This window comes from Coturnix japonica, chromosome 11 (genome assembly GCF_054131305.1).
Source record: "Coturnix japonica strain WE chromosome 11, WE-NBRP24, whole genome shotgun sequence".
In the NCBI taxonomy this organism is placed as follows: domain Eukaryota; kingdom Metazoa; phylum Chordata; class Aves; order Galliformes; family Phasianidae; genus Coturnix; species Coturnix japonica.
Window position 1 is genome coordinate 26830308 of NC_140673.1, and position 12636 is coordinate 26842943.

The window sequence follows — 12636 nt, forward strand, 5'->3', positions numbered from 1 at the left end:
GTGAATGGTTTCTTACACTTCCTGCCATAAGCTGTTTGACCAAGTGTTCTGATAGAATGAAATCAGTCTGGCCAGCACAAGCTCTTCAGGGCTGGGTCAGGTTGGTGTTACTGCACTGAGGTGACCCCAGGAGTGGGGCAGTGCTGAAAGAGCACATTGTCTGCTCACAACTCACCAATGTTCACTAAATTCACAGGGCAGTTCTGGCTGTGCACTGTGCAGATGGATGGGCCTGATGCTGCTACAGCTCTGTGCTTTGTGAGTAGCTCTAACTCATAACTCACATCAACAAGCAGAGCTGTGGGGCTTCATCCCTGCAGGGGACACTGCTCTGTAACGGAGACTTCCCCCACATCCACCTCCTGGGAATCTCCTCTTTCCAGGCATTTCACAGGGTTATTTTTGGTTCAGCCTGCAGATATTTCTGCTTTCCCACTGCAGCCGTTTCTATGACATGTGGCTGCAAAGCCCGTACAATTACACATCGTTTAACTCGGTGCATTTGAGCATCTCAGGGCTGTGTTTGCAGCCACCCCTCACACCTGCAGCCGTGTTTGAAACATTCCTTTTACTGTGAGAGGCCGGAGCCGCACAGGCTGTGGACAAACAGCTCCTTTATTGAGCCTGCTGAGCAGCCATCAATATTTCATGAGCTGTTGCTCTATTTCTGGATTGATACGGAAAGGAAAAGCCATTTTGTGGCATTTAAACGGATCCATTCCGGCACCGTCCCGCTGGAAGGACTTCCCTGCATTAACTCATGACAGCGAGCCAATATGGGAGGGTTGGCAGGGAGCTGTGGGGGTGAAACAAGCCCCGGGACTGCTGCTGCTCCGTGTGGTAGCGGAGCTGACACCGACCCCCAGCGGCGCGACCGAGCTCTGAGGAGAGACTGACCCGTCCCACCCCGCAACGGCCGTTATCCTGAGCCGTTCAAACGGCCCGCTGTGATTGGCGGAGGCGGAAGGAGGCGGGGCTACGCGCGGACCAATCCGCTGCCGCGGTGTGATCTCGGCGCGGTGGTTGGTCCCGCCCCTTCCCGCCCCTCCCCCTCTCCAGCCCCGGGTCCTTGGTCGCGCCGTTAGCGGCGCCCGCGCGCGCACTGCGAGGACCCTGAGGGCTCCCCGGCGCGTTGCCTGACGGAAGCGGCGGACTCTTGGTGCCGGTGCCGCCGATTGAGCCCGCTCCGAGGTCTCTCTCGACTCGCTCTAGCCGTCCCGAGGAGGGCTGCAGCTCGCCACCATGGCAATTCGATCCCGGCCGGCGTCGTCCCCGCCTTCCGCTCCGGCGTTTGAGCGAGGCAGCCGCGGTCGCTTGGGCGCGAGGAGGGCTGCGGGCGCGGGTCCTGGCGGCGCGGAAAACGCGCCAAGTTTCCCGTGTCGGAGCGAGCGGCCCCAGAGCGGGCGGGGAGCGGGGAAACGGCGGCGCCATGTAGCGGTGAGAGAACGGGCACGGCTACGGGGAGAGAACGGCAACGGGAGGGGGGATGAGGGACTGAGGGACCGCGAGAGGGCGGGGAGGGAGCGGGGCGGCGGGAGGAGAGGAGAGGAGAGCTGAGGAGAGGAAAGGAGGAGAGAGCTGAAGAGAGGAGAGCTGAGGAGAGGAAAGGAGGGGAGAGCTGAGGAGAGGCCAGGCCGTGAGCGGGGCGGTGTGAGGCGGCCGTGACGCCGTGTGTGTTTGTTATGTGTGTTTATTATGTGTGTATATGGCAGGTGTTCGCCCCTCGCCGCCCGCCCGGAGATGCCGGGGGTGCTCCCGAGTGACGGCAGCGCGCCGCAGCGGGGCAGCCCCTGCAGGAAGAACCGGCTGTCGCTGAAACTCTTCCAGAAGAAAGAGGCCAAAAGAGCGCTGGATTTCACCGAGCACACGGAACATGAGCACAAGGGCGCCGAGCTCCGCGCCGATGACATGTAAGTACGGGTGCCCGGCTGTGCCCGCTGCCGTTTCCCTCTTTCCCGGCCGAGGTTGCGGTGTTTTGAGCGTCCCGGGGCACAAAGTTGTGGTGCTGGGACAGAGTTGTCTCGTTTCGGTCCGGTTGCGCCGCTGAGTTGGTTAAAGCGTGTTCACAATGCGGTTCGTGCTCTTAGTGAAGGGATATCGGGCCTTTAGGCTGCTCTCAGCGTGCTCTTAGTGTAAGGATATCACGGCTGGAAGCAGCGGTCCCGCTCCTGCTGCCACACTGTGTTCCCAGCCCTCAGCACCTGTGGGCTCAGTGCAGCACAGCCAGGGCTGAGTCCCACCAGGCAGAGGAGAAATGACCCGATCACAGCAATATGTGGTGGTGAAGACTTTAAGGCTTTAAGGCTCTGCTGTGTTGGCGTAGGGTCGTTGGTTTGGTTATTCAGCTGTTTATCCTCTTGTTGTGCATCCTGTAATGAAGCCGTGTGGATCTGGAGCAATAGAAAATAAGCAGCGGATCCTTTTTCTTGGTGCTGTCTTAGGAATGAATGAAGAGCGTATTAAAGTAGTTGAAAGAGAACTCAGCTGAGTCGTTCAGTCTGGCCTGTGGGCTGTTCTGCAGGACAGGCATTGGAAGTGCATGCAGTAGTAATACGTGCTGGAAGCCTGTCAGGCTGCCTGCAGGTTGTTAGAGGAGCTCCAAGGAGACTCGGAAACACCATGACACAGTTTTCATCTGTGTGTTAATCATTAATTCTGTAAGCTGTCTCCTTATCTTCCGCTACCTATACGGTAGAGGCTTGGAGAGCTGTGTGTGCATATCAGGCAGGTTTCTTATGCTTGTTTTCTCTGTTTGACAGTGACCAGGTTGTTCCTGCAGCACAGCCTCCCTCACTTGTCAGCTGTGAGAAGAAGGACAACATGTTACCCTTTGTGGGCTTGAATAATCTTGGCAACACCTGTTACCTTAACAGCGTTCTTCAGGTAAGATCACATTCAGGGGCCTCAAAAAAAAATCACATTGTACTGTTCTAGTGCAAGTGGCTGGGTTTCCTAGTCTGCCATTATAGAGGAGACGTCCGGATGTTGTATCAGGGGAATCTAATTACAGTGAGGGGAAGAAAAGTGATACCACAGGAAGTGTGTGCACCATAGATTGCTGTGATTGAGTCATCTGTCAGTTTACATACTTGGGCCACCTCCCTGCTGTGAGTAATCCCAGCAGCGGCCTTGGGAGATGCAGAGCTGGCTGGGTCCTAAGCATAGAGAGGTAATGTTGAATAACTGGGTTGACCAACTATTGTCTTGTTTTCTGCTGTTGCTTTTAGGTATTATATTTTTGTCCTGGTTTTAAAACGGGAATCAAACATTTATATAATATCATTTCAAAGAAGAAAGAATCGTTGAAGGATGAAGGAGAGCTAAAAGCAGAAAAGGTAATACATCTCAGTACACCTTGTAACGGTGCAGGTGAGGGTGTGTGCCAGGAAGGTTCTCAAAGTGGAACTGTTTTCTTCTGCTCTTAAGAAGTTGGGCAGTGTTGTTTTCTGTACTATTCTGGGTGAAAGCAGGTTTGAGTGGTTTTGGACTTGTGTTCAAACAGGAGTGTTCAGAGCCTTTGTGAACTTGTAAGCACAAGGCTGAGCTGGTTGAATTTCAGTTAAACTTAGCGTACCTTATGTCTGTGGGCAAAGATAGTTTGGGCTTCTAACGTTCATACTGGGGCTTTCATGTTTCTTTTCTGCTGTCGAATGAGCAATGAATTGACTTAAACTCACCTGTTTCCCCTTGTGGGGAAAAAATAAATCTTTCCAATTTGTTGGATAATTACATAGGGGCTACTCATAACTGCTTGTTACAGACAAAGCTGCAACTATCTTCATTCTCATTGCAGGGAAACTGTAAAGAAGATCCACTGGCGAGTTATGAACTGATCTGCAGTTTGCACTCGTTGATTCTTTCTGTTGAACAGCTTCAAGCCAGCTTTCTTTTGAACCCAGAGAAATACACCGATGAACTCGCTACTCAGCCACGAAGGCTGCTCAACACCCTTAGGTACAAATTATCTTAAACACCACATTTTCACCTAAAGTTTTGGCATAGTTATAACTGTACAGTAGAGCAGGAGGGAACTGTGGGGGAAGGGAGTAGATAATTGTAGATTTTGGGGCATTGTTACGCGATTATACAAAGGAGGTTCTCCTGCATTTCACAGGGGGAGGTTTGTGTTTGTTGCTGCTTCTATGGATTAGAAGTAAATTTAGATTTGGTACAGATATAATTGAAATCCAGCAGTAGATTTTAAGCAGTACTTAAATACTGGAGTATTTAAGCATTCTCACTGATTTGAGAAGTACCACTCCTGGGTCACAACTGGATGTGTCTTTAAGTGCCCTTCTGTGTAAGGCTGTAACTGCCTCCCCATGGGTGTCTGTGACAGAGAGGGCTTCTCTTCAGGTGCAGAGAGGATCATCCCCCTGCTTTTAGAGCTAAGCTTTCCTATTTTAAGTCTTTAGCCACATGTTCTAGTAAAGATCAGCTCATCTCTGGTACTTTACTCATTTACCTTTAATAGAGAGCTCAACCCTATGTACGAAGGCTACTTGCAGCACGATGCCCAGGAAGTTCTGCAGTGCATCCTTGGCAATATTCAAGAAACGTGTCAGCTACTGAAGAAGGAAGAACTGAATAAACTGCCTTTGGAAGAGCCCAAAGCTAAAGGGGAGGAAAAAATTCATCAAAACTCCGAGAGCAATGGGACTGGCAGCTCTGCCGAGGAGGAGGAGAACATCCCAAGTAGCCACGTGGGAGAGGTAGCTGAAGATAAGCTACCCAAAGGAAATGGGAAAAGAAAAAGCGATGCTGAAGGTGGCAATGCAAAGAAAAAGTCCAAAGTATCGAAAGAACAAATTGCAGCAGAAGAAAATCAAAGACAAACCAGGTCAAAGAGGAAAGCAACAGGAGAAAAGCTGGAGAATCAAACTGATGCCATTGCCAAGTGTTCCACTGAGAGCGAGAGCGCAAAGCCAACACAGAAGAAGTCACGACTTAAACTAAACTGGTTAAAATCCTCATATAAACAGCCAAGTATTCTGTCCAAATTTTATAGTCTGGGGAAGATAACTACAAATTTGGGATCCAAAGACCCAGTGAAAGAGTACGATGACTGTGAGCTTGAGGAGACATCTGCCAAGTGTGAAAATGGTAACGATGTTAAAGAAGATGGTCACAAACCAACATCTCCTGTGGAAAGCCATAATGAAAAAGGAACTGAAAAAGAGCCAAAAAAGGAAGGTTGGTGAACAAGTGAATGGGCTTAAAGTTGGTATGGTTAGGAAATTAGTGTGCACTGGAAGTCAACCTTCAGATTGCATTGCAAGCAGAGCTCTCTGAATACAGAGCTACATTTTCAGGAGCTGAGAAGTATTTCTTTGAATTTGTTTTTGCATATTTGTAACTTTTGTTTCACACCTTGACTAGTTTAGCTTAGATTACAAAAGGTCTTTCTCCAATATCACATAATTGCTCTTCAACATAAAAACATTACCAGGCTTATATTTTCGCTAATATTCTTACTAATTATTGTCGTCTCTAGAAATAGAGAGGGAATTAAAAATGTAAAAGGATGTTATTTAAAGGAGAAAACAAAATGAAATCCTACAGGCCATGAATTTGTGTCCTTACAAGCAGTGTTCTCTCTGTAGCTCCCTATTGTAGGATGTTTGCTAAGTGGCTGACAGGAATGGATTTTGCCAGTGTCAGTGAGAGAATACAGCTCTTGAGGGAAGGGGTGCAGTAGGGCTTTAAGGTCCCTTCCAGCCCAGCTGTCCTGTGATTCTCTGGTACTGTGAAAATCACACTTGATAAGCAGCTTTTTGGAATCCCTATGGCACCGTGTCTGTAACACTTGATTTTTTTTTCCTTGAAGAATAGCCAGGTTTTGTAGTACCTTCTGAATAAAGCACATGTTGGTAAGTGATCTGGCATATACTTTCTCTAGGTACAGAGTTGGCTGTTTTTGAACTAGTGGAGAAATTGTTCCAGGGCCAGTTAGTGCTGAGAACGCGATGCTTGGAGTGCGAGTGCTTTACTGAGAGAAGAGAGGACTTCCAGGACATCAGCGTTCCAGTGCAAGAAGATGAACTTTCCAAAACTGAAGAAAGTTCTGAAAGTAAGTAATTATCATAAAGGGGGATTTGTGTTTCTGCTTCAGATAGCTGTAGAGGGAGGACAGTGCTGTGTTTATGAAGGAGCACTGCTCTTGTTTGTGCTGGTTAACACTAGAGGTTGTTCTGCTATCTCTTGTCCTGATTAACTTCTGACTTTGCAAACACAGCACTGATAATGTAGGTGGATCCAGACAGTATTAAAGTTGCCTCAGATCTCGATAGGTAACAGGCAGCTTACAGTCCTTCACTTACGTCTGCTTTTTCCTGCTTATAAACAGGTATTTACTTTTTATCTGGGTCTGCCCTCCCTGATAAAAGATTACTTTAAAGTGAAGGATAAGAGGAAGACATATCAGCATTTTTGTTAAAATAAATGAAGTTTACTTCAGGAATTGACTTTTTTCTATTACTTTTGGACTGTAATTGCCTTAACACAGTGGGGAAATGTCCCTTGGTATGTTCTGCCACTGGTAGTGATCCATGCGTAGTTTTCAGACAAGCAATAAGCGCATCTGCAGTATGTTCTGATGTTCTGAATTCAAAATAAATCACCTCTAGTCCTCGTGGACTTAACTGAGAGCAGCTCCCACTCTTTTTGCCTTCCCCTTTTTCCGGTGGGTCTGCTGGGTTAGGTACACTGGGAAGTGTCCACGTGGAAAATGCTACTGATGGCAGAGGTGACCGTGTTAATGGGGAGGCTGTTGAGGAGGTGAGCTGTAAGGAACGAATGGGAGCTGCCCAGTTATTTTGGAAACTTACTGTAGGGAATAAAAACCTGATCTCAAACACACGTGCCTTATTTCTAGACCTGGTGGTAGGATCAGGACACACAGCCTGAAGGCAAGCTTTGGGAAGCCTCTATGTCTTAAGTAAGAGTAGCCATTAAGTGGTGTTTGCATCCTTTCCTGAAATGACTGGGAGAATCTGAATGCTTTTTGTTTCACACATATTGGGTATTTCTTATGGTATTGTTAGCAGTTCTTAAACACATCAGAGCTCAATGCCATCCTGTTCTGGTTTCATTCTGGTGGGCTTCCTTGGAATTGTAAATAATAGCTTATCTGTGAATGTAACGATTCTCTTTCAGTTTCTCCAGAGCCAAAAACAGAAATGAAGACTCTGAAGTGGGCAATTTCCCAGTTTGCATCGGTGGAAAGGATCGTGGGAGAGGACAAATACTTCTGCGAGAACTGCCATCATTACACAGAAGCAGAACGCAGCCTTTTATTTGATAAAATGCCTGAAGTTATAACAATTCATTTGAAGTGCTTTGCTGCTAGTGGCTTAGAGTGAGTATATGCCAATACAGTCTGTTACAAAACCATGCTGTAGAAAGGGAAATCATATACTGGAAGTGTACAGGACCTTTGGCACTTGACACATAGCAAACAGGAGTTCACTGATTTGCCACAGGACACTAGAACAAGTGCTGGTAACTGAGGTCAACACCAACATGGCTTGTGAAATACCTTAATATAATCCTTGAAAATAGTTACTTTTTTATGGGTAGTTTATTATGATTTGTTGAAAGCAGAATTAGTAGCAGTTGTTAGGACTACCTTTCTGACAAAGTATGAGGGCAAACTTCCTCTGTCTAAGGGCTCCTACTCTATCTTCCCAGGACTTAAGGATTGTAACATAGGTTTTTTTTAGTGATGTAACATTGTCACAACAAGCGGAGCAGAACAAAACAACTGAGTTGTGCACCCCTTAGGATGTGTCATGTTGCTACTGAGTAGCCTTTGGTGCCAGATGGGGTGGTGCCCATCTGAGAGAGAACCTGGCTGTTCTCTTTGCTTTGTTCCTACATCTGCTGCTGTGTTTCTATGAGCAGTACCTGGAGCCTGCAGGTTCCCCAGCAGCATGATGAGTTGCTTACCTCTCCTGTCCTGGCAGCTTTCAGGTCCTTGCTTCAGAAGTCCAAGACCTATATGCAGTCTCTTGTGGTCTTCCCCGTGTCCTTTGACTCATGCCCTGCATTTCCTGCCGAGTGCTGGCAGCCAGAGGTTAAGGAGGTCAGAGTGAGAAAATCAGACACAGTCCTGGAGACAGTGATGAAGCTGAAACTGTGTAAAGATTGCTTTGCAGTTTTTGGCTTGGACATTTTACTCTGGACAAAGCAGTGGTGTTTGTGAACATCTTGATTTGGAGTAATGAAGCACAGCTGCAAATCGGGTGAGGAAGAGCTAAGGGTAGTAAATAAAAGCACCGGCTTCCTCTATAGCACTGCTGTTACAGTGTATTTGGAGCTGTAAGCTTTGATGGAGCTTTCCCAAGTTCGCTTAGGTAAACTTGGTAATGTTTATTGTAACAATACTGGTTTCCCCAGGGATGAAACTGCAGTTGTCTGTCCTACAAGTAGGGACAGACTCTCCTTGCCTTCAACTAACATTCTTAAACTGAGAGTGTTCACATAACTGTTCTCTTAGCCTCGATAAAACTGTTGAAAACCTCCTTTGCTTCTCAGTTTGTGCTTCACGACAACTGAGTTTTCAATAAGATTAAATAAGAAATGAAGCAGAAAGCACTGATAATGTCAATGTTTGCTGTTGGTAGGGCTTCGCTCCCTTTTCTAGAGGGTGGTTTGCAAAGTGGTTCTTGAACAATAAAGCAGCCACTGTGAAAATGTGCCAGCCTGGGGCTGAGTAATTGTTTGGGGAGGGTGGGGAGGGAAACATTGGGACTGGCTGCAAACAGATCTGTGCTCACAGGCCATGAAGTGAGAGGTAGCAGGTTGTATCAGGTGCTTCACTGATCCGTTTCTTTTAATAAAGTCTTACCCTAAGGTTTTCTAATAGTTGTGCTTGCTAATTAGCCACAGCAATGCTGATACCATTTTTAATCCAAATTTGGGTTATCCAGTGTTCTGTGGATTAGGATAGCTGCAGTAAGAGGGCTCTAGGTCTGGGGTAATGTGAGGCATTAATTCAGCAGTGAGAGGAATTCCACTAATTTCTGGCTCCAAAAGGTGGAGCTGCAAAGTTGCTTTTGTTGTGTATGAGCCAGGAGGAGTCAGGGCACTTGGCACAACATTCTTGTCTTCAGATTCGTATCATTAAGATCAAAAGCTGATGGGAAATCTCCTCTCTTATTTGCTCCTATTCAATTTTTTCTGATGCTGGATCTTGTCCAGAAGAAAGGTAAAGCCTCTTGCTAGTGCTTTAGGTTAAGGTGGTTGTCCTATATGCTCTGGATCTGGATTTCTGATCCTGAACATATGTAAGCATTTCCTGTTCCTTGACTCCTCTTCTGCCTTTCAGAAGGCTTACACTGCATTATTTATGATAGACCCTTCTCTGTTTCTTTTGATGTGGTGAGCCATCCTCTAAAATGAGGAGGGACTGGAATTGGTCAGACTCGAGTGACTGAGCACATCTGTGAATGTGTGCGTGCATTTGTGTGCACGAGGGTTTATGGTGGTGAATATCAGCAGAATGATTAAAAGCACAGCAGAATCAAGGCCAAACCCCATGAAACAAAAGTACTGCTCTGTGACTAAAGTATTTATGTCCTATCTGTGTTTTCCTGGGATTGGAAGTAGTTACTATACCTGCTGTAGGGGGCCTGCTTTGCAAAGGGGTTGGACTCGATCTCTGGAGATCCTTTTCAGCCCCTACAATTCTGTGATTATCTTTTCTTGTGCTAAAGCATCAGCTGGATAATTCTAATTGGCTCTTCAGAAGCTTAGTTTCAGTTTGTCTGCATTCTGTGCTGTTTGTCCCTATAAAATCTTTACAGCTGAGAAAGGCAGAATCTATTGGGACATCAGGAAATAACAGCATTAAATGAAGAGGTTAACTACATTGGGCTGATGCAATATGTAAGGCAGGTAAGCTCAGGTTATATGCAGTAGCACAAAAGAGATGATGAAGTTCCGACACTTTCTTTTTGAACTCTTCAGAAGTTTTTTATTACGATCAAAGGACTTAAAGCTTTTCTCATTGTAAATCTGTGAACTAGGAACAAATGCTCAATGGTTGTGGAATACAGGGTGCTTTTCCCACCTAAATCAGGTAGAATAGTTTAAGGAAACCGAGGTAAGGCCATTAGTGAGGGATTCCAGATAGTAAGTTACTACCATCATCATCCTTAGAAAACTGCCATTTGTATTTATTATAGTAAGAACTCAGTCTTTGAGTGACATTTTAACCTACTTGAAACAGAATGTATTCTTTTATTATTATCTTTTTCCATAAACACGTGGAAGGGAAAAAAAGCAACTTGCTCACCCTGTCCCTTGGATGTTGAAATGAATGTTCTCTGATCAGCAGGTCAATGTCTGCAGAGAAATACAGTCCCAGAAGCATGAATGATAACTGAGCAGTGACGAGCTCACTCTTTCACTGCTGGATGCTTAAAGCAGCTGATAGTTCTCACAAAGGGGTCTCTTAAGTAGTGAAAATACACAGCTATGGAGCTGCCAGGTTTAACAACGCCCTTACTTGGAAAATGCCTTCAGTGAGCAGGGCTGGCTGGGACAGATGCTAGTGATAAAGAAGCAGAGCTGCTTCTCGCCTTCAGTTCTGCTGTATGGCTTTATTATTAGAATGCAGGCTCGATGCCTGGGGCACTTAAAGCAGTCCTGGCTGTGTGCTGAAGCAGCAAGGGGTCTAACTTTGTTTTTCTTCTGAAGGTTCGATTGCTACGGAGGACTGTCGAAGATCAACACTCCCTTACTGACACCACTCAGACTGTCTCTGGAAGAATGGAGCACGAAGCCAACCAATGACACCTACGGGTTATTTGCAGTGGTGATGCACAGCGGCATCACAATTAGCAGCGGACACTACACGGCTTCTGTCAAAGTCACAGATCTCAACAGCCTGGAGTTAGACAAGGGGAACTTCATCACTGCCCAAATGTGCGAAACCATTAAACCAGAACCACTGAATGAGGAGGAAGCAAGAACTGTTTCTGAAGACTACGACGACGGCGAAGTCTCTTTTAGAGTCAATGGCAACGCACAGCCAGGTAAAGTCCTGAACAAAAAGAACATGGAAGCTGTCGGACTTCTTGGGGGACAGAAGAGCAAGTCTGACTGTGACCTGTACAACAGCAAACCAGCAAACAGCGAGAAGGTTCTCAATATAGTTACTGAGAGCAGAAACCCCGAGTCTGCCCCTGCTAATGGAAGTGTGGAGTGCAGCACTGAATGCGGCGATCAGAACGGGGTCGCTTTCAGTGGACTGGAAAACAAAGCTCTGTACGTCCTGCAGAGCCTGAAGGAGTATGAAGGGAAGTGGCTGCTTTTCGATGATTCTGAAGTGAAAGTTACAGAGGAAAAGGACTTCCTGAATTCTCTTTCTCCCACATCGTCATCTACATCAACTCCTTATCTACTGTTTTATAAGAAGATTGTAGAATGATACTGTATTTCAACTGTAAATATTAGGGACTCGCATACACCTGTCATCTGATTTGCATCAGGACTGGCTGGAATAAACAGATGTTTGTTTTTGAAGCTCCTGGATCCTACATTTCTGCTCTTTGCATTCTGTGGAAGTGGCTCAACTTGAATCCATAAACCCATGACAGACCTTCCTTAACTCACCTAATAACTTCTATGCTGGAGAATAGCGATATTACCTTTTAGGATTACCAATTTGTATAGCTCCTAAACGATGCCTCCAATACACGGTAGTGGTTTTAACACAGCTCTAGTTCTCAGACATGCCTCTTGTATTATTAGCTGTTTGGTTTTTTTTAAATAAAAGTTATTTGTATTCATATTCTGGACTAAATGTATATTAACTAGCAGGTTTCGGCGGAAGTTGTGTATTTTTGTAACTTGGGAAGTAATACTTCATATATAGTCTTTGAGTAATCTATGTGGCTTACTGACAAATTGCTCCTTACCCAGTTCTATGCTGCTTTGTGCACTGCCAAGCACAAGGGAAGAGTTTTCACTTGGAAAAAGAGAACTGAACAAAAACGTTGGAATGGTCTAATTTACATCTTGTTCCATTGATGTTAAACGGGCAAAGCGTGTAAATAGGTGTGATTAATAATACTTCAAAGCAGAGAGTGTGTGGTGTAATTAAAAGACTTTTGTACTTCTTCAGAGGAAAGCCCTTTAATCTGCATATCTGTTGGGGTGGATTTGGAGTTTAGTGGTGAACATTTAACAGTTAATTTGTACTTAGAGCTCACCAGAAGGTGGGAAAATGAGCACGTTTGGCTTGATGCTTTGTTGAGAATGTACATATGAAATAAAAAAAGAACAACGTGGTATGCACTGGAGATGATTAGATCAGACTTGTGTGTTGGGACAGGAAAGAGGGGAAGTGGTTGGGCAGCATTGCCAGAAAAGCTGGGAAATGATCTGTCTGAATGAAATGGGTGATGAGTGAGAGCTTTATAAGAGCATTCCCTGCTGTTCTGATTCCTGGGCAGCACACCCTGCTGGGAAAGGACTTGAGGACCAGAAGTATATATAAGGTTAAGCAGTATCCTCTAAGTTGCAGAGAACTGAAAACTACATGGCATGAGATGGGTTGGTGCCACTCCTGCTGTCAGCACGTATGGGATGACATGAAGTGCTGCTGCCCACAGACAAGGGCAGATGCTC

At 45.9% G+C, this 12636-nt stretch overlaps 1 protein-coding gene across 2 annotated transcripts; it reads left to right on the forward strand.

The window, feature by feature from the left end:
- Positions 1-1332: 1332 nt before the first annotated feature.
- USP1 (ubiquitin specific peptidase 1) lies at positions 1333-12308 on the forward strand. 2 transcript variants are annotated; one of them, XM_015870697.3, is made up of 9 exons: positions 1333-1437; positions 1713-1910; positions 2760-2883; positions 3228-3335; positions 3794-3954; positions 4475-5193; positions 5900-6070; positions 7156-7357; positions 10702-12308. In XM_015870697.3, the coding sequence occupies exons 2-9, from the start codon at positions 1741-1743 to the stop codon at positions 11432-11434; spliced, it is 2388 nt and encodes a 795-aa protein (XP_015726183.1). In that variant the 5' UTR covers positions 1333-1437; positions 1713-1740; the 3' UTR covers positions 11435-12308. The 2 variants fall into 2 exon arrangements, with proteins under 2 accessions (XP_015726183.1, XP_085368501.1); XM_085512375.1 differs by lacking the exons at positions 7156-7357; positions 10702-12308 and adding an exon at positions 6347-6647.
- Positions 12309-12636: the final 328 nt, after the last annotated feature.